The 21,293-nt window shown below is 37.3% G+C and overlaps 3 protein-coding genes across 8 annotated transcripts in view; 1 reads left to right on the top strand and 2 right to left on the bottom strand.

Moving 5' to 3' along the window:
• The window catches only part of LOC118264938 (WD repeat and FYVE domain-containing protein 3), a 28,607-nt gene extending 17,938 nt beyond the window's left edge, over positions 1 to 10,669 (bottom strand). For 2 of the 6 annotated variants that reach the window (XM_050705997.1, XM_050706000.1), the window contains exons 1-22: positions 10,160 to 10,669; positions 9,460 to 9,705; positions 9,082 to 9,240; positions 8,162 to 8,354; positions 7,883 to 7,947; positions 7,674 to 7,795; positions 7,487 to 7,525; positions 7,123 to 7,324; positions 6,667 to 6,986; positions 6,202 to 6,590; positions 5,644 to 5,813; positions 4,931 to 5,098; positions 4,685 to 4,830; positions 4,185 to 4,341; positions 3,704 to 3,900; positions 3,224 to 3,382; positions 1,892 to 2,023; positions 1,623 to 1,792; positions 1,334 to 1,555; positions 1,040 to 1,189; positions 658 to 827; positions 50 to 424 (exon numbers count right to left, since the gene is read on the bottom strand). In XM_050705997.1, coding sequence (XP_050561954.1) covers positions 50 to 424; positions 658 to 827; positions 1,040 to 1,189; positions 1,334 to 1,555; positions 1,623 to 1,792; positions 1,892 to 2,023; positions 3,224 to 3,382; positions 3,704 to 3,900; positions 4,185 to 4,341; positions 4,685 to 4,830; positions 4,931 to 5,098; positions 5,644 to 5,813; positions 6,202 to 6,590; positions 6,667 to 6,986; positions 7,123 to 7,324; positions 7,487 to 7,525; positions 7,674 to 7,795; positions 7,883 to 7,947; positions 8,162 to 8,354; positions 9,082 to 9,240; positions 9,460 to 9,705; positions 10,160 to 10,360 — 4,152 coding nt within the window. In that variant the 5' untranslated portion in view covers positions 10,361 to 10,669. The remainder of the gene's footprint in view (positions 1 to 49; positions 425 to 657; positions 828 to 1,039; positions 1,190 to 1,333; positions 1,556 to 1,622; positions 1,793 to 1,891; positions 2,024 to 3,223; positions 3,383 to 3,703; positions 3,901 to 4,184; positions 4,342 to 4,684; positions 4,831 to 4,930; positions 5,099 to 5,643; positions 5,814 to 6,201; positions 6,591 to 6,666; positions 6,987 to 7,122; positions 7,325 to 7,486; positions 7,526 to 7,673; positions 7,796 to 7,882; positions 7,948 to 8,161; positions 8,355 to 9,081; positions 9,241 to 9,459; positions 9,706 to 10,159) is intronic. The other 4 variants (XM_050705998.1, XM_050706001.1, XM_050705999.1 and 1 more) reach the window with 3 other exon arrangements.
• A 1,442-nt stretch (positions 10,670 to 12,111) lies between these two features.
• LOC118265512 (cysteine and histidine-rich domain-containing protein morgana) lies at positions 12,112 to 14,351 on the top strand. Its single transcript, XM_035578418.2, has 6 exons — positions 12,112 to 12,316; positions 12,533 to 12,669; positions 12,775 to 12,977; positions 13,291 to 13,507; positions 13,690 to 13,884; positions 13,964 to 14,351. The coding sequence occupies exons 1-6, from the start codon at positions 12,238 to 12,240 to the stop codon at positions 14,186 to 14,188; spliced, it is 1,056 nt and encodes a 351-aa protein (XP_035434311.2). The 5' UTR covers positions 12,112 to 12,237; the 3' UTR covers positions 14,189 to 14,351.
• Positions 14,151 to 21,293, bottom strand: part of LOC118265603 (protein dissatisfaction) — a 27,583-nt gene continuing 20,440 nt past the window's right edge. Inside the window, exons 4-10 of the mRNA XM_035578581.2 lie at positions 18,118 to 18,275; positions 17,603 to 17,779; positions 17,334 to 17,444; positions 16,576 to 16,815; positions 16,053 to 16,134; positions 15,676 to 15,781; positions 14,151 to 15,292 (exon numbers count right to left, since the gene is read on the bottom strand). Coding sequence (XP_035434474.1) covers positions 15,094 to 15,292; positions 15,676 to 15,781; positions 16,053 to 16,134; positions 16,576 to 16,815; positions 17,334 to 17,444; positions 17,603 to 17,779; positions 18,118 to 18,275 — 1,073 coding nt within the window. The 3' untranslated portion in view covers positions 14,151 to 15,093. The remainder of the gene's footprint in view (positions 15,293 to 15,675; positions 15,782 to 16,052; positions 16,135 to 16,575; positions 16,816 to 17,333; positions 17,445 to 17,602; positions 17,780 to 18,117; positions 18,276 to 21,293) is intronic.

Here is a 21,293-nt window from a genome sequence, read left to right as displayed (position 1 = left end):
CGAAATAATTTAAGTCTTCTAAAATGGTGTATTCTGACGTAGGACTTACCATGATGGCAGCAGGTTTAGGGCAAAACACGCGGACACCTAAATAACCGACGACGGTGCCGCCTAAACATCTCGCTGGGCCCATCAAGTGTCCAGCAGAGTTGTGTAATATCCGGATAGGAGTCGCATTTTCGTGTGAAGACATGCCGAGCATCTTGGCAATAGCCTTGTTGTCATTCTTGCTGTATACCTTCCGTATCTTGGCGAGAGTGAGCTGTGACATGGCGCGCGCATTGATACCGAATACCACCTTCTCCTCAGCCACTAGTGGAGCGAGCGGATCTAGGTACTGTCCCGGCGGTAGCGGAGCTTGTAACGTACCCACGTAGTGCGGGCCTAGCTGGTAGATTATCGACACTGTTTGTGCTGGTAACACCTGCAAATTGTCGTTTAAATTATTCATCAATTTATTAACAATGTCTTATATAGGTCGTAAGTAAATGGAGAGACAAAAAAATTAACCTATAGTTGGTTTGAAAGCAAAGATTCGAAAGTATTCTTGAAATACTACTCCACTGAAGGGAGATTGCTTTTTATCATCATTTGGCTGATAATCTCTTTTATCACAGACACAAAACAATTCGTAATCTAATTGCTGCAATAACTTACATCCTCCAGCAGTAGCGCGGGCCCCTGCCTCCAGACGAGGCGGGAGTAGCGCCTCCAGTGCGGCGGGGTGCCGAGGACACAGTAGACGCAGGAGGCGCCCGACAGGGTCGCGGCGCCCCCGCCCGGGTTGGCCGACACGTAGTGCAACTTGCCCGAGTGCATGTGCTGGCCTGTACACAACCAATGTATTAAAAACACCCCTATTGCTATACTTTGTGAACACAAATAAGTCCTACTGTCCACGACGCGTCATTTGACGGATGTATGCAACCTACAAATAACGATAGGCGGAATATTTCAAAGCTATCTCCACTCAATCCATCTATCCTTTTTTCCATACTAACAAACTAAGATGCATTTAATGTGATATCCAAAAACATACCGTCCAAATATAGTGAGAAGGAAGAATTCTTAAGTACAGCGCGGTTGAGTACCAGTACAAGGTGATGCCACTGTCCTTCGTGTTGTAGGTCCGGGCACCAAACCCGGGCCCCACACTCTCCTGAACCCTCGGGTTCCCATTCACCTACGTCTGTGGAGATTCATAAAGTCCATTATAACATTTAACTATAGAATAAAGGAAAGTGAAATCTTTAACAGATATTCAATTCTATTACCAAGGTACAAGGTTGAAAATCGGTGCCTATAAATTACTTGTGAATGAGAAATAACTTACTGTGAGGTACTAAAGTCTCCTGTGTCGATATAATGATAGCTTTGTCCCTCGCTGACAATACCATAGTGAGGCAGACGAGGTGTTCATCCCTACTGTTGTTAATATTCCGCACGAGGGTCAATAGCCTGACACAGTGCGGATCCGAGCGAGAGTCGGAGTACTTCTCCACGCATATCCACGTCGAGTAGGTTAGACCAGTTTGTGGCGGAAACACACGATCACCTTAAACAAAACATCGAGTCACCATAAAATCAAGTTGGACAAAGCAATCGAAGGGAATAAAACTCACTGGGCCGCCAACTACCTGAACCAATTCCACCTAGAGTGGCAGTGTCTTGCGTTCCTAAAGCGTTTAGATTGGCCGACTGAGGTGCTATGCTAGGTAGGTATAGGCACCCGAAACCTTCGGCCGACATGTCGAATTCGACAAAAGGAGGCAGAGTGCAGGAGTTTTGAGATCTGGTAAAAATAGAACAAACATTAATATTCATATCTCATTGATCATAATATACAATATATGTATGTATCTGAATATAAAATAAGGAACTTGTAACGTACCTATAATCCCTCGGCGTCGTCATAGACACGAGTGTCTTTATCCGAGTCAGTGGCACCGGCCCGCCGGGTTTACAAACCTGACCCGGTTCAGGATCCACGCAGTTCAAAGGATTGCCCATCCGTAAGAATTCCCTGTAAAGGGCAGAATTAAATTTAAGATCTATGGATTAAATACACACATCTAGATAACTATATAATTTATCTAGTCCAGACTCCTAGTGTACTATTTCAAATTAACGTCTATTTTCAAAGCTGGTGATTATTTCAAAAAAATCTTGCTAATAAATAATAATCTTATTATTGAACCACAAAGAAATGTTAATGATAAAAGTGCCTACAGCTTTTGATCAAAACCATTTTCTACGTAAAATATTAAAAAACTAAAAAACCCGACTGCGTTTCTTTATAATATGAGAATGAAAAAACATTAAAACAAGGAAGTCATCATAAAATTGAAGCAATCGGGACCCATTCTAAATATGAAAACTTAGTGAGGGCACATATGCGGCTGGCTTTCTAAAATGGGTCCCGACTGCTTCAATTTTACGATGACTTTCTTGTTTTAAGGATTTTTCATTTAAATATTATAAAGAAACGCAGTCGGGTTTTTTTTAGTTTTTAAATTACCTTTTTTATTTTATGGTATTTTAGTTTTATTATTTTTATATTTTGATATATCTAGTGTCACTCTCACAGTAAATACGAATCAAACGACCCCTATCAAGCAGAAATCCATCAAGTCGTTCAGGCTAGAGAGTGAGAAATATTCGAATTTGGCGCCAAAAATCCGCCATTTTGTTTTTTTATTATTTTGATATATCCAGTGTCACTCTCACAGTAAATACGAATCTAACGACACCTCTCAAGTCAATATCCATCAAGCCGTTTAGGGTAGAGAGTGAGAAATATTGGAATTTGGCGCCAAAAATCCGCCATTTTGATTTTTAAATATTTTGATATATCCAGTGTCACTCTCACAGTAAATACGAATCCAACGACACCTCTCAAGCCAAAATCCATCAAGCCGTTTAGGCTGCAGGGCGTGCCAAACAATTATACATACATACATACATACATACATACATACATACATACATATATACATACATACTCTCGAAAAACATAACCCTCCTTCTGGCGCAGTCGGGTAAAAAACGAATACTGGTTGTACAATTTATATTAGTTGTACAATCGGCCAATCCAAATTATGACCTACTTTGTCGAAGGTGAACTAGCGATAAGTATCTTGTATGGGTCTATTTTGAAAGAATAGTAGAGTAGATGAGTAGATCCCAAGTCTTTCGTGTCTTATGGCAGGCGTGTGTGCAGTACCTGAGCTCGGAGGGTCGCAGCGCGTGCGCGGCGAGTCTCTCGAGCATGTACATGGCGGGCGCGTGCAGCGGGTGTCGCTCCACGCGCAGCGCGCCGCCCAGCACGCGCAGCACCACGCCCGCCAGGCCCGCGCCGCACATCACCTGCTGGTTGCGCTCGCTGGGGGAAACATGGATATATTAACTGCATATATAATAACAATAAGTATTTTATCATCGACGGCCCGTGAGAGTCCACTGGCCTCTTCTATATTAGAGGGATTTGCCATAAACTCCACGCTTAGCAAGCTGGTTGGAGATCATAGTTTAAAAGAATCAAGTTTATCAAAGACCATCAATGCGCTAAACTTTATTAAATATGTCGTCCTTTAGTCGACCGTTACGTTACGACACCCGAGGATAGAGTGGAATGAGTGACAAATATATTCTACACTACCATTACCACACATTTCGCTATTTAAACCAATCAATAAAATAATACCTTCTCACAAGACTCTTCAGTACATGTGCTAAATAGTCTCGTATAGCCCTAGCATGGGCTTCATGTTCAGGCGGCCGGGGCAGTGCTGGGAGCAACTTGGCCAGTACTATGACCACGCCCGAGTGTATCACCCAGGCCTCGCCGTTGTTGCTGCCCGTCGATAAGTTCAGCGGAGCTGTGCGACCCGCCGGTTTCGACTACAAATAAACTATTCTGTTAGTATTATTAAAAAAAAAAAAACGAATGCAAAATTCTGATTCTGAATTAGGTTTAATTTAGTAAATGATCTGAAGTACTTCCAAAGTTAGTAATACTTGAGTATGGGGCACCTTAGGTTAAAGTAGTAATTCGACAACAAAAGCAAATAATACATGCTTTTCAAATATCTGCATCGTTGGAATTGATACCATGTTGATAGAATAAAAATAATAAAGTGTATAGAAAAGGATTATTAGAAGAAAATTAAACATGATAAAGTTACCTCGTTAATAGCAGAGCTCTGTCGGGTCAAACTCGGAGACTTTACATTGAGCGAACCGCAGAAGGTCGGTTTATCAAAAGAGTCCAATGCGACATCGTATAAAAGCCGCAGAATGATGCACGCATGCACAAACACTACTGGTACTTTCTCAGGAAAACTGTAGGAAAACATGAATGTGATAAGTATCATGCCGAAAGTAGAAACGACAAATTTAAATTATGACCCATCTTAACCCTTTAACGGTTATAAGGATCTAGATGAGATAGAAAGATTTGGTTTCAGGTCGAAAAATAAAATTGCAAATAGAAATTTTGTTCCTTTTTTATTGGTTTTTATTGGTGGGAAAAATATTCCCTCTAACTGCAAAACATTTCTAAGGCACTAGGTTGGTATTTGTTAGTTACCCGATTTAAAACGACGAAAATGTCAAAGTGGGTCACGATATAAAGTTGTCGATTGTACCAATTCGAAAGTTTAAAGAGAAAATCAGAGATGCTTACGTCATTTCTAGAATGTTGCTCGTAAATATTTCGTGAAAGACTTCGTAAAGTTCCGCGTCGCCGGGTTCCGTATCATTTTGTAGTTCTGTCTCGTTGATAAAGCAGCCTAGAAGTCGTATTGTCTCGCACAGAGTTGTCATACATATCTGGAAAGAAGGTTAAAATTTTAGAAGCTGCCATACGATTTTCAACTTAATTGCAAAGGCATAAGATTGTAAATCGCACTCCTACAGTATTGATACATACCTCATGATGAAAAAACTTCGCGTTAGCTGGTTCGAATCTCATCGCCGTACTAATAGTGTAGAATACAATATGTATTAGCTGCAGCATATCTTTGTCCATTGGTTCGTCACCCTTTAATTTACCCTCTAGAGAAACTAGTACGCTCGTAACGTATACAAAGCCGCTGACCTGTGGATATTGGCAAAAAGAAATTGCATTGTTATTACATGATATTAGATTGTTCATCTTCGGAAGGTCTTCACCCGTCATTTATTTTCGTTACTTCTCCCCTTTTCAATGGGTTTCATACTAGTTACTATTTTATTTCTCTCTATCGGCATTGGTGTATATCGTCCCATCCCGATGGATGGGACCCACAATCCAATCCAACCAAATAAGTAACGTCTTATAATATGACTGGTACGTTGGAATAGATACTAGGGTTAGTTCGAAAACAAGGGGAAAACCTAATGGGTTTAATACAGATACGTAATTATATGTACGTAAGTGTGTTTCTTATCAAAACAAAATTCTATCAAAGATATTAATTACTGGGGAAGTACTAATTAAGTAGGGACACTTGAGTCTACAGCTAATTAGCGGTTTAATAATGGAGCGTGTGTTTCAATAATGAAGCAGTCAGTTTGTATTTGCGTGAAACAACATTCCCGATAACGATAACCATTTGTATAACAATTAGCACTCTATACTAGTAGTAATAGAATTGAATTTACCTTTCTAAATATAGTTCTAGTGCGATGCGAGTCTCGTAAGCAAGCTAACAGTGCCTTCAGTATGTGTAGCTTTAGTAGCAAGGCGTCGTTCGGTGCGGCGTGCATACCGCACAGCAGCGCTGACATGTCTTCTTCACCTGACCCACTTACTATTAATTCTCTTACTACACCTACAAACAAAAAATAGAGGTTGGATATAAAAAACAAACTTCTTCCAATTAGCCTTTATAAAAGTCACTTAATACTTTCGAAGGAGTCGAGTCTGCGAGACGTTGTCCGCTACACACAGTAGGAATAATCCAGTCTGTTATGCCAAATGTGTAGCTATTTAATCATTATAAAAATTACATACATAAATATTAAGAACTTTTTGCAATCTCATGGAATTGTAATAGGGTTAACAAAATATCCAATTATCTTTTTCATACTTACGACGAAAGGCAGAAATGATTCACCATTTAACACAACCACATACAACGAGCCTATGTTAGGGAAAACATCGACAAAATTATATCAATTAATCAATAAAAATTGATTGATTTATATTTCAGTACTTACCTAAAGCTTTACTTCTACAGGATTCATACACAACCATTCCGTGCACGCATTTCGCGCCGCCGCAATCTCTAAACACGTTGCAGTTATTGGAGTTAGCATTCAACAAAGCGGTTAAGCCTTCCATTACTAATGACCCTAGTTCCTCTTCCTCATCATCCAAGTTAGGGTCTCTGATCAGGGAGTCATGGCGAGTCGACTGCCTTTTCTTTCTCTCCGGGGCCACTGGCGACCCATTAGGTTCCACTGGAGGAGACTCCGCTTCCCTCTTCGTCTTTTCTTCATCAAGAATCTGTTTGTCTTTCAAGTATACAGCATACCGAGACAGGCAAGTCACAAACACTTCTAACATACCCACTTCCCGGTAAACGTCTTTGAAAATTGCATTGTGTCTGTAAATTGGATTGTAATTAGTTTTCTATATCCATTTATAACTTGGTACTAAATAGTATTATAAGGAAAACTTACTTTAAAATATTCAATAGTGTCTTCATACATAATATGCTGCACGTCCTTGATCTATTCGCTTTTAATAGCAAAGACAGAGATATCAACTCTTTGCAGGGAACGAAATTTAATTGAAACACAATAAACTCTAGCAACTCGAAGAATTTCTCTTGAATTTCCGAATTTTTTGTGTATATCCTTTCTGAGAATTGACTTAGTGTGTTTTGATTTTCAAGTATGAAATAATTTGCGTTGTCCGCGTGATACACGCTTGATATTGCGTCTAATATCGTGCAGCACAGCGCTGGAGAGTTGGACTTCATAAATACTGATTGTAAGACCTGCAATGTAATCAACAAAACTGTTTTAAGATGTTATAATAGAAGACGCATATCTACATCATAAGCAGGACCGTAATATAAGTAGGACAGTTTATTTTAGATTAATTAAATCTATATGTATACAAATAACGCTGACCTGAAAGGCTTGTACATTCCTCACGGCCTGCCCCGGCGTGGAAGGCTGTGGTAACACGAAGCCCTGGAGTTGAAATAGTTCAGTGTTGGCGCGCGTCGGTCGCAGTTCCGAGAAACCACAAGCACAGAGCGACGATATCATTAACACTAGGTTCCGTAAGGCTGCCCGCGCCTCCGTACCACTCACTCTCTCTTCTTCCAACCTATTAGTATGAACCACATAGTTTTGTTACAAAAATGTTTATAAAAACTGTTAAAATCACAAAAATCTGCAATTTAATCCAAAGGTGCAACACATTTACATGAACATTCTAAAAAATACAATCAATTAAATAAAACAATAAGCTACGGTGAACAGTGCTTACCCTGATGTCAAATAATCGGGTACACCTTGTCTCTCATGTCTGTGATAAACAAAACAAATAATAGGTAAAAAAATAAAAAACTAAATTATAAAATAAGTGCAGTCACATGCTACATCAACCTACTTATCTAGATAACGAACATGCTCATGCTTTATTAAAACAAATAAATAATTCACCAGCAACTTACTTTAGAAGGAATTCAGATAGGAATAGGTATCCTTGGCAAGAGCGGAAATCATCCAGTAATAATTGACTAACTTCACTTGAATCCTTTAGGAAACAGAATACAGCTACAAACATTTCAACTACCTGTAAAATAAATCAATATCTTAGCACTCAGTATCTTCATCAATGCTGAAATATGTTATGCAATTTTGTTCCTTATAGATAGATTACCTCTAAAGGTGTTAATTCTGGTATCCTTTGCATGTTTTCTATGCAAAGTGCAACACATCCCTTATCTGAAATAGAACAGCAATTGATAAGAAATTATTATCTTAGTTTTGACCTATTTTCTAATTAATGGTTTTGTTTATGAGACAAAACACCAGCATAGAGTAGATAATAGTATTAATGTTTTGAACTAGAGATTATCATCTCTTTTATATATTATATAAGGTTTAACTTCATAATTTAACACTCATAAAAAATAAAGAAGTCTGAATTTCGACTTACTGTGTATGTACTGAACAACAGATTGTGTTAATCCATGTCGAGATAAAGTCATTAGCACTTCTGCGGCTGACTTCCTCCACATAATGTTGTGAGGTGCACACCATGAAGTTATGGCAGAAAATAATAGACTGAGATCATCTTTTCTTGCTAGTTCTTCACATGGAAATGGATGACTGCATAATCTTACGAGTACCTAAAAGCATTGGTAAATGCACCTTACATATAGTTTGATTGTTATGTAAATGATGAATTAATTTCAGACCTAAAAGAGAATTGGATTGAACCCAGGAAGATCTTAAAATAATTAACTGCAAAAATATTAGTAAGTAGCAGTTAATTATTGTGAATGCTTCTGCTATTTATAAGTCTAATCAGTCGTAAATATTACTCAACCGGCCAGTGGCATTGGCCCACATGGAATAATGTTATCTTTGGTATTATATTATATTTGCACTCTAGATTATCCAGATAAAAAGTATCGAACATTCTATCCTAGTGGTTACAATACTATTCCTGTTCAAAATTACATGAACCATGTATCAGTATTCCATGCATGATATGTTATCATTCATATGACCAACAGATATTTCCGCATAAAATGTTTGCACGGATTAGTCACCACAGTACATGTTTATCTAGCTGTTATAATTTATATCAATCATGCCCGTATTCATACACTGTTTGCTTAAAAAAAATAGTCCGATATGGATTTTTTGCTTTACTGATATCTTTGTAATGTTGGCACCTGCTACATATTAATGTTATTTATTTACCTTTGCAATTATTGAACACAGGAGATAATTTTAAACAAATAAAATCAAGAACTTCCTTCTATACTCATGTTAGTATTATATTTACATATTTGTATGGATTTTCCTGCCACCAATAATCTACAAAGCATACAATTAGAGTTTATTTACCTGTACAAATATTTTCTGTAACAAGATTCGTCTTTCCCTAGGTGTAAAGTCACTGTTACCATCCTGAACATCGGCTTCAGATTCAGGTATTTCAGGTAGGTCAAAGAACAAGTACAAACATTTCACTAATGTTGAAGGTATTGATGCAGTGGTCATGACCTAGAAATAAAGTTAAAATGAACTATTGAAACTATGATCATACTATTTTAAATAGAGCCTTGAACTGACAGAAACTGTTGTTGCACAAAAAGCAATCATCAGTTTTAGTTTGTGCATTAAATTGTAGTTTGTTCTTATAAGTTATTCATGTTTGTGTAATTAGGTACTTCAATATGACTACATTATATTTGATCAGGGTATGGAGTACTAGAAAAATACCTGTATTAGTGACTGATCACCAGCTGCCAGAAGATTTAGTGTTGATAGTAACATCCAGCCATTGCTAGATTCCTCAGAATTTTCTATTTCCAAGAATTTAGCAATAGCACAACTAGCAGCCTCCGTACTTTGGTTACTGGCTCTCTTCCTGATCTCTGACACCATGAGCTTTGAAACTTGCTGACAGAATGATAAAATATCCCAGAACTTTTCATTCATCTCACTTGATGGACTAGTGCCAAATACCTATTGGAAACAAACATAGATCTTATTGGTAGAGAAGAAAGTAGATAGGTAGTCAATTGGTTTGCATTGTTTCAGATAACTACTATTGTTTGATAATAATAGCACTCAAAAATATGTTTATATTCTCACTTGACTGTAACAGATACCTAGATAAGATTCTGCAGTATCTAAACCTTGCCAAGCCTTTAAATTGTAAGATTCCTATTAGTAGTTGAAAATTCACTACAATTTGCTAAAAAACTAGTTATTTATGAATGTAAGTCTATCATAGTAAAGATAATGTGCATCATAATAATGTGAGATGAGCCAACATATGTTTAGAACCCTCCCAGTAAATTCGTAAATTATTTCAACACAGAATATTGCTCATTTTTAAAAAACATGAATAGTTTTACTGCAATTCAGTACAAAAGAAATGAAAAAATATGCTAAACATGTAATATTTTGTATTTACCTTACAAAAGAGAGGTAGCATATTGTATAGTTTATCATCTTTCTCAGCGTCTGTGAGGGGTTGCGGTGGATGTGTGTACTCCGCAAAGAGTTTTTTGAGGTGCATGAGACCAAGTTGGACGTGAGACGACGAGCTAGAGGCTTCGGCAGTCTCAGGAGACGCCGAAGAAGTCGCCCCACGCAATTTGCGCATTAGATTCATTTTTAGAAACTAAATCAATATGTTCACACTTTCAAACACATCTTAATTTTTTTTAAGTTTAGTAGAAATAAACATTTTAATTAAATAATAATAAACATTGATTTTCATTTAAATTTTACACAGCAGTATCACCATTTTGCACTGTTATTGGACCAACGTAACGTAAATTAAATACATAACTTAGGAATGGTAAACTGAAAATATTATGTAAATGACGATATTTTCTTAGTTTTTCTTTTGTAAATTGATTGATTATTTTCTGATACTTTCGTACGCCCACACTGCAAAGTGCTTGCCATAGATTATTAAGGTATTTATCAATATCAATCAATTTTGAAACAATGACAAATGAAATGCTCGTTGGTTTTACCGATTGACAGAAAAAAATATCGTGTGCCTTGGAATCTTGACATAAACCAGCTTAAATAAGCCGACATAAGTTATTATTTCGTTATTTATTGTAAGAAATATTTGAATAGTGTAATATTTTTAACAATTTTAATTAATGGGGTTGGCTGGTGAAAGCTAAATCCAGATGGCGCCAGTATAGATTGACCAAAATATATTGCCATTATTTTCAATTGTTTTATTTACGATATACCAACCCCTTTTATAGAAGGGAAATCATCCAACGACTTCTCCCGCCTATGGCGAGGTGAGCGGGAGTGTCAGACTCTTTCTCACTAAAACCGCCCCGTTCCTACTCCTATTTTTCGAGCCAGAACTCTGCAGCTCCGAATCAGGCATCAGCCCTACTGAACCCCTTCTGTGGTGATCTGATGGCCTATTGAGGCGCGCACGTAACGCGACGCGCCGTACGCACGGAATATACATACCTCTGTAGACGCAATTCTTCGTTCGACGTTTTGAATATGCTCTTTTAACTGGGAATAGGAATAGATTTATAATTTAACATTATGTACTCCAAATACTTTTAGTGGTTCAGTTTCAGGGCCTCGGTAACTGTAGGTTTCAGTGTAACTAAAAGTGTGTCAAAAAGGGGTCTCGGCAGTTGTAGACCAACAACTGGCTCTCACACTTCTGTCAAGTAATGCAGGTTATGGACTACGTTTTCTAAGGTTCTTTCTAATTAAAATAGATTGTAAACGAGGATAATGAGTATAGTACAATACAGTCACAGAACTGAAAGATGAACTAAAAACATTCTTCATGTGAAGAGCTCCATTTTACGTTTTCGCTTTTTATCTATTATATAAAAATAAGTCGGGTTTTCCTTCCTGAATAACTCCAAACGCACGAACTTTTCCACGGTTTTGCATTCGTTGGAAAGGTTTGCTACGAAATAAATACAATTTATCATTCACTAGTAGATTAACCGTTTATCTGGTTTGTTTGTCCCTCGGTGCTCTGTTGGTCTTAAGTACCGGCTAATTACATTTATTCTGACAATTTCATATAATTATAGAACCATTTACATCTGATGATTATAATTTCAAGTCAATGAGGTCTTTACTTTCAGTGGGTATGTACTGAGTACAACGAGTAATAATTATTTTTTGGTTATTGTTGATTGTTTTATTTTATTTATTAAAAATTAAATTTAAAAATATCCAATTTATATTTTACACGTAGTAAATAATTATCTAATGTCATGGGTCCATCGATGCTAGCGCCATTTTGACTGTGGCCAGCCCCATAAGAACAAAACCTCAATCGTAAGGAATATCGAGAATAATGGCGTAAACAGACATTAAAGGATATGTCAAATTCAAATTTGTCACTGTCATTGACATTGTGTCAATGTCATTCGCTTTGTGTTGCAGTTCGGTCGTGCTCCAAAAATAGCATTTCCGATTTATAAACGTAAATTCTTCACACGCCGTCTTAAAATCAAGATTCACCTTTCTTGAATTAAAATGCCGGAAAGTCAGAATCTGGTGCAGTGTTATAACCGTGGCTGCGGTCAACTCTTCGACCCCAACCAAAACGACAAAGGTTTGTAAGCGAAATTTCTAGATTTTTCCGTAGCCAGGTTCTTATAAGAGAGTCATCCTGCTATTAATTGCTGCAAATTTTCGTTTATTAATCTTTAAGAGGTTTGAGGTTCGCAGTTTAAAATAATTTATGGTACTAAAATTTCACTTTAAATCTTAATAATGGTTTAACAGGAATACAAAATAGTTAAGTACATATTACATGTGTATTTTCCAGATGAATGCCGTCACCATCCAGGCAGTCCAGTGTTTCATGATGCATATAAGGGTTGGTCATGTTGTAACAAGAAGAGTGTTGATTTCACAGAATTTCTAAATATCAAAGGATGTACATTGTCGAAGCATTCTAATGTGGTTAGTACCTATGAATATTTACATTCGAATGTTTTTTAATGAAGTGGCTTTGTGTGTGATTGTATTGTAGTATATTCACTATAAATTTATTTATTGTCTTATTAGAAACCGCCAGAACCTGAGAAAAAGGCTTTGGACAAAGATTTGGATAAAAAGGAAGTGATAGAAGTGAGAGCGCCAGTAGTTGGTCCACAGCTGCCGAGACCTCCCTTCGACACACCCTTAGTCACACTGAAACCTACAGTTGCTGAGGCCCTGAAACAAGCTGTACAAAATACATCACAACCAACAGCTGCTGCTGATGATGGGTATGTCAATAAGAATTGTAATTAGATTGTTATTTGAATAACCACTTGTGTTATTCAATTTTTGTAATTTAATTCAAGTTTATTGTCTAATAGTTGTTTTCTAAATTAAAACATTGTTATACCTTGACAAATATTGATTTAATATTTCTATAGAAACACATGACTACATTACATTGTGATTGTTACCTATTTAAGCATTGTTAATAATTGCCTATATGTGTTAATTTTTCCTAGTTTCTTCATGTTTATTTATAAACCAATTGATTCAGTAATAATTTATTTCCATCCCATTTCAAGTTATTGTCTCTTGCAGGGTTGTAGCTATTGGTACTTCTTGCAAGAATGGAGGTTGCAGTGTAAGTTATGAAGGTCCACACACAAATGACAGTATGTGCACTTACCATCCTGGCTGTCCAGTCTTCCACGAAGGTCTGAAATTTTGGTCCTGCTGTCAGAAGAGAACCACAGACTTTAACACCTTCCTCAGTCAGCCTGGGTGCACTACCGGCACTCATAAATGGACTAAAGAGGTTTGTTTATTACTTCTTTAAACTTATGACAGTTTTCTGTGGATTTAACTGTGATTCGTACCTTATCAGTTGCTCAATATTAATATTTAGCTAAATCCTGATTCTGATTTATTTAAAGAAGTTAAGAAAATGTTTTGTGTAAATAGAATTCTTTATTAAATTAATTTTAACTGTTTTTGCAGGGTACACCAGCTGGAACAGTCAAGTGTCGATGGGATTGGCATCAAACACCTGATTATGTTATTGTAAGCGTGTATGCCAAGAAATATGACCCAGTACTAAGCTTTGTCAAACTGAACCCTATTCGTCTAAACACAAAGTTGGTATTCAGAGAGCAGGGTGATGCATCATTCGATTTAGATCTGGAACTAAGAGGTGTAAGTATTTCATGATTAAGTTGTTTATTCTTGTGTCTTCTAGAAAGGTTAAGTATATAATGCTTTGAATTGTTTGCAGGTCATAAGTGTTGAAAAAAGCACTGCATCAATGTTGTCAACAAAGATCGAGATAAAACTGAAAAAGGGTGAACCTGGTGCATGGAGTAAATTGGACTTCCCTCGCACAGAGCCAAAGAAAGTGGAGCCAAAACCACAAGAAGTCCAACCTGCAGAGGATGACTATGAAGACCTGTCCACTGTTGAAGCAGTACAATCTATGGGGAAAGTCAATGTGTCTGGTTGATTCATTAGTTAATTCAAATATAGTGAATTTCTATTTGACTATATTTTTTTTATTAAGCACAATGTTCTTTGTGACATCTAGATAATAATTGTATATGAGTGCTCCCTAGTAGATGTGCATTTATTCAGTGAATGAAATAAATTGTGCTTTTACTATTATTAAATTGCTTTCATTTCATTTGTATCTATCAGAAATAAAACTACATAAAATAACTCCTTGATCAAATCAAAACATATTTATATACAAATAAAAGAACATACCATGCTATTGTCTTTACAACATTTCATCAACACATTTTTAAATTATTTCTCTAGATTCATAGCACATGTTTAAATACATCTTAATCTAAATACAATAAATTACTATAGAATAATAACATTTACAAAATTTATACAACATGACTAGGTTGACTAGACTAGATAAGATTCAAAAAGGTACATTTTTATCTAATACTTTCAGATTCAAATACTCTCATACACTTTTATATTATTTAGTTAGATTTTATATAAAATTCTCTTCAGAAATTCTATTTAATTACTTTCTATGAACTTTTATTAGTTGTGCTATACGCTAACGAACTCGTAGGTACTTATAATGTGAAAAGGATACTAATTGAAATTCGACTTCTTACGAGTATTAACAAAGTTCCAAATCGAACACCTTAAATTATGTCGACGAGCAAATAACGTGATGAGTACGATCAATCTGACAATTTAATCTGCTGTGTCCTGCATAGAGACGATTTGCAGACACTTCATAGTATGGTTATAGCTATAGCAATATCTGATGAGACTTTGGATTTGGTACTTGGTAGTAATATGAACAATTCAGGACAGTAACATCACTATAAATTTACATCAGCCAGTGTTGAATACCAAGCAGCACTAGGTAGGTATTTAATAAAGTTATGGTGAGGAACAATGTTCACTGGTAGGCGGTGGGGGTGGATGGAACGCAGGCGCCGGCGCAGGCTGCATGCGGTACATGTCGTGCAGTAGCGTCGCCACCGAGACGTCGCCCACCGTGTCGCGGAACAATAGCAGCTCTATGGAGCGCGCGCGCACCGCTCGGAGTGATGGTAGTAACAGGAGTAGGCGGCCGAATCTGAATGAAATAATGTACTTAAATATGAGTTTAATTGAGGCTAGCCATTCTATACCTAACCGTATAGAATGCGAAAAATACAGATATTCTTTGAAAACGGTAGTTTTTGAAACTCCTGCTAATAATACCGTAGCAAATTATTCAGTACGTGCGTGTGCTATAAAATGTATCTAAGTAGCATCGTAGATAAAATATAACACGCGTTCAGCTCCGATACATTCTACATACGTCGAAAAACAATATAATAACTTTTAATTCCTCTGATATTGCGAGTATCTTTCGTAGCGTTGATTACTCACCATCAGGTGGATCCCTGTTGCGTAAAAAGGTAGGTTCATAAATATCAAAATACTTAGGCACCAACTTTTCTATTATTTATTTACCTTGTCGGTTGTCTGGTATACCGGGTCCGCACATAATCAGCCAGTATGCATTGAGCTTGGTCTTGTAACATCTCCACAGGCTGAGTCTCGATTAGTCCCGGCGTATCTAGGCCCATAAATTAAATATAATAATGAAAATAATGTATCAACTATATTATACAAAATACAGCTATAGGTATGTATGTATGTAGATACATACTACTGTACATATGTAGGTACCTAAAAGTATGTTTTAGAATTCCTTGTAGGTACGATACACATGCGTAGCCTAGGTACAAACGTACAAACACAGATAGGCTTGTACCTAGTCTACTTAAGTTGAATATTTCAGTAGGTACTTAGTTGATTGTGTAGTGCCTAAATGTATTGAAACTAACCTGGTGAGAAAAGAACAATAGCCTTCATACACCCACACTCGCTGCCGTCGGGTGCTATTTGACGAAACCGACACAAAATCTCCTGAAACAAGAGAAACATTTCGTTATTCGACATGTGGTGGTTTATAATGTACATAATAATTGTGTATTATGTTACAGTATTATTTTATAGTAATGAAAAATGTGTTTCTTCTCGTTAATGATAGTAAATAGGGATGCCTAACTAAGTAGGGACTAGCCTATATACTAAGGTCGATACATAGTTAGTCAATAGGAACAAAGTGACGAAACAATAGTGCAAGAGCACCTATACGTTAGCTAAGACCTACATATGTTTTCAATTGGATTTTTTGACGAAATAAGCCGATAAACGAGCAGACGGATCACCTAATGGTAAGCAATCGCCGCTGCCCCTGGACTTTTAAAACACCAGAGGCGTTACGAGAGGTTAGGATTTAAGGATTGTAAATGCATCGTTGTAGCCTTTACCATCTCCTTAATCTTCTCGTTCTCTTCAACTCACCTGTAAAGTATTCAGTTCCAAATCTGCCAACGGGTCCGGTGGCAATCGAGCGCGAGCTGCAGGTGCTGCCAGCAGCGGCGCCAGGTCCCATGGAGCCGACCACTGCGCTAGATGCAGCAGGAACAGGTCCTTCCAAGCAGCTCGTAACAGGACCAGTTGGTCTGAAGCTGCCAGAGCTTGGAAAGGCGCGAGGCACCGCACCCAACGCACCGCCATGAAGAGAAGACGGGCACTTGTTTCCTAAGGGGGATAGTTGTCCTCATGTAATATTTGATTCAACTTTTGTAGGCAATGCATTTGTAGAGATTTATCTTTATAATAAACTGTCCATGTAGTTAATTGTATTTAGGTTAATTTTGCGTATATTTGCCGGCTATGTACAACAAAATACATAAAACCAAAGTACATAATGTTGTCAAACATGCGCAGTGTGACATAACAACGAAACATAAGTCAAACATCGATGACTTCAGCGGCGTAGCGCTACGGCGTAGCGCGTAGCGGGCGATGGGCGGGGTAAGTCAACTGAAGGCGATAAGTCACCCAGCGACCGCCCAATAGCGTCTCGCACCCGCCCCTTTAGTCAAAAAGCCACCTATCAAATGTACATTATGGTGCACACCCCTTGAAGGAAACCTAGTTTGCAATAAAATATGAAATGTCTTCATGCAAGTTTAGGCTTTTCACGAGAACAATATTGATAGATATATCTTAAAAGCCTGTGAAATAAAAATAGAGTAGATAAGTAAGTAGTTTACCTGCAAAAGTTCCCATGTAGGCGCAAGGGGTGCTCCAAAAGCACTTGGTGGTGGTCGAAGCAACGTTGGATCGCCCTGTAATTGTAGCTGTTTTGCGCTCCACATCAATTCCTGTGTGAGAAATTGAGATAATTCAATTAAAGACTAAAATTTACAGGTAATAGAACCTCCCTAAATCACTATTGGGAGACCCACGTTCATTAATAAGCGAGATTTTACATAGTTTTCTAAAATTGGTGTTTATGAATTGCCCGAATATTTTTCCTCACCTGGCATTTATCGGAGGACATGAGGATATGTAGTAAGCCTGGAGGTGGTGGGGCTAGGAACGGCTCTGGCACGAGTGGCAGGGGGCTCGGAGCCCCCGCGCCCCCACCGGCGCCACTAGACCCCGCTGAGGAAGCCGTGCTCAAGGGGGCTGGCTCGCTCATGCCACTGATATTGAACTGTGAGATGTGATAATCAGATCGGATTATTACTTTTATCTAATGTGACCATGTAACGTACAAAAACGCTATCCAGTTATCCATAAGGAACTGTACTACTTATGTTAGCAGATATGAAAACTTATTTCATGTGAATTTTAAGGCTATATATATGCTGTTAGTAACTCAAAAGGAGTCCTTTGGTGTTGCGGATGTCCATGGACGGCGCTAATCGCTTACCATCAGGCGACCCGTTTGCTCATTTGTCCCCTATTCCATAAAAAAAGTTCGTGAGCGTCTCTTATATTTAGCTATTATCTCAAATATTATATCTAGAAATAATATAATGAGCATGTTACCTGAAAATTGAAGGTCTGCGGCAGCGGTGTGTAGGGCGAAGGTGGTGACAGCTTGAGAGCGTGCGGCTTGTGTGCGTGGTTCATTGTCGGTGGGCCCAGCGCACCCATGGCGCCGGCTTGCAACTTCGGCTTCCGAGGACCTCGCTCATGCTGCACCGCTGCGAGATATGTATCATTTGAGTATACAATCTTCGAGTATGTTTCAAGAAGAATGATATCTTTTTAAAGAAAAATGGAAAAAGGTAAAACATTATTTTTCGAAGGTTTTTTTTATTTTTCATTAACACATTGAACGCCGTGGTGGTCACCGGTGACCGACGTTAGCGGAGGATTTGCCTTCAACAGTTTTCTATTGGCAGACAAAGACTTAAAAGACCAAGATAAAACCTTTTCAAATTCTACATCAAGAATCTTTTCACCTCTCTTAAAATCACTAACACCTATCCATAGTCTGTATTCAATACAAATGAATGAGGAACAAAAGTATTTGACTACATGTAACTCGGTAGTTGTTTTACACGTGGGATTATAGAGCCATGAACCGCTTATTCTGGCGATCCCTCGGTAAGCTGGGATCGTCCGCGCCTCGCCTGTCGTCGTATAATGTGCAACCGAGGGCCGTGCTCACAGGGCTCATACCGCACCGCGCCCTTTGACCAATCATGTGCTTATTATTTTGTAAAGAATACTTTTAGCATTCATTCTGAAACATTCATGCTAATTCTCTTATTGAGAGCCGGTGGTTTAGAAACGACTGTTTAGTCTTAGTTAGGGTTTTAAACTTTAGGAATCATGTAGGTACTGTGAGTTAAGTAGGTATTGCATTTTGGAGAGTTAAAGAATTATAGTTATTTAGTTATAGCAATTACATCATTATAACAAAACATACACGATTATTATCTGTCACGTTAACATAACAAATCCAAGTCAAAACAGAAAGTAACGTAAAATTTCTTAAAAAATTAACCGAATTGTTTTAATTGCACGTCCAATGTGCACGGAGCCTGTGTAGGGATGACGTCACGCAATCAGCTTAACGAGGCTGAGTCCATGAGAATGCGGCTATTGTGCCCGCACATGTCGGCGCATACGCTGCGTTCCCGCGCCGCCACCGTTTCTAGTGCCAATGAAATATTGATGCAGTAGGTAAACTTTAAACAAATCGACTCCTAATTCACCTTCAAAGATTGGGTGTCTATCTTTAATAGTTCATTATAAAATGTTGTGATTAAACAATGTTATGTAATATATATAAATGAATGAAGACAGTTGGTATAACACAAATACATAATTACGTTAGTCTCCTTATTTCCGATGTTTTGTTTCGTAACTAGTACGAGTAGTCTACAGTTTAGTCCTTAACGTCGTCAGTTGTAAACTTACATTGTTTTTCGACTATTGTAAGATTTCTAGTGATATAAGAAGACTTTTTGACACACAGGTAAGACTAGCTTTTAAGTTTTTGGTCAGTTATATGCACCTTCTGCGTTTTTCTATGTGGGGGCGTTGTATATGCGGCTTAGCAGACGATACAAATGCTGACGGACGCACTATTGCAATAGCAGGCTCCGTGCAGTAAGTGGGGACTTTAAATATTAAATGAAGACTTTAAAGTGGCTTTATAAGGAATTAGGGACTCTGTACGTTCTCGTTTCTAATTCTTATAGTAGCGTTAATTATTAATTTATAATCTTTACATATAATAAGGTTTTAACTTTACTTATACGGCAAATAGACGGCTGAATTGAACTGTTAAAAAATGGATTTGTGTAGAAAATGGAGTCAACGGAGAATTCTTAATACTGTTTCCATACATGTAGGTACATGTTGTACGGAAAGACTCTGTGATTCTATAATTAACGCATTAAATGAATGCTATTATAGTATACTTACTACTGAAACTACATTAAACAAAAGGCCATTTTTTAAATGGAAGTCATAAGTCTATTAATCTGAATCTTTCAATAAGTCTGAACAAATCTTTAAACTCATAACACCATGACAAGCACAAAATTATTTCCAAAACACAAAAAAATATGTTTACCTAAACATATACCAATATTTAGCATTCATAAAACACATCGCGTGTAGTGCATTGTCAGAGCAACTGATGCAATGTAACCTTTTGTTTATGGGGCGCATGTAATCCCAAATACAACACGTGCTTTTTTTCACGACGTCATCGGCTTCCCTCACATACATTACACATACGAAAACAGACTTTATGACATCACTATACGACACAAATTCACTAATCGTTGATATTTAGGGTCGGTTAAGCCAAGGGGCTCAGTTTCCACTGTGACGCGGATAAGCGAGATTTTAATTAAATGAAGGCGAAATGTGTAACAAGTTTTACATTATCTGATGACTCCAGTGAAGTTTGTGGTTTAAAGATATTTTGATAACTATCTTTTTAATTTTGTGTCGTAGGTGCGTCGTAGCGAACGTAGCAGGCGTAGCGCTTTGCTACGCTATGACTGGTAAAACGACATTAATAGTTTTTTTACATTATTTGTGATATAATTTATCACACGTGAACATAAATTAATTTTTGTTATTATTTTAAAACAATGGAATACGTTTAGTTTGATACATGGGAGTCAGAATTTGTGTTGGCAAAATACAAAGTGCTGACGGCCGACGGCATTGCTGCATACAGCAGCAGACAAAAGTTTGAATTTATCGTTTTATATATTTCTAGTCGCTTATTAATAAGGTTAAATATATTTTCTTTAAATACATATTATCAAGCATATACATATACATATACGTATAATTATTAAAAAAAAACAAAGACATTGCATTCAGCTGAAAAAGGGTTTACTTGAGTTCAAAAAAATAAGTGTATATGTCGTTAAAGTTAAAATATAAAGCTTTAAAAGAAGTTAAGTATCCACCGCTTAAGCTGATATAAAAGGCGCGCAGTGAATCACATTGGCAACGTTTAAAGGGAGATTTAACTTCAAACATGTATCGACAAGCCCCTCGTTCACCGAATTGAAAGCAAACAAAACATGTTTTTCAAAAAGGTAGTTGATACAAAAAGTATTTTTTATTTATTACCCGCAGGCGTTGGCGGGTCGACGTCAATTACATTCACTACATTTTAATTTTCTGTTTTGTAAAATAACTCATGTTAATGGTGTTAAAATTGTGCCATGCGCAAAAGAGGT

Source organism: Spodoptera frugiperda, chromosome 28, assembly GCF_023101765.2.
Source record: "Spodoptera frugiperda isolate SF20-4 chromosome 28, AGI-APGP_CSIRO_Sfru_2.0, whole genome shotgun sequence".
Lineage (NCBI taxonomy): Eukaryota > Metazoa > Arthropoda > Insecta > Lepidoptera > Noctuidae > Spodoptera > Spodoptera frugiperda.
This window is presented reverse-complemented; position numbering and strand designations above follow the sequence as displayed.

Excerpts from the sequence above, each read along its gene's own strand:
- LOC118265512 (XM_035578418.2), top strand. The coding sequence starts at position 12,238 with ATGCCGGAAAGTCAGAATCTGGTGCAGTGTTATAACCGTGGCTGCGGT. Across the intron at positions 12,317-12,532 it reads CCCCAACCAAAACGACAAAG|ATGAATGCCGTCACCATCCA; the intron begins GTTTGTAAGCGA and ends TGTATTTTCCAG. Across the intron at positions 13,508-13,689 it reads CTCATAAATGGACTAAAGAG|GGTACACCAGCTGGAACAGT; the intron begins GTTTGTTTATTA and ends CTGTTTTTGCAG.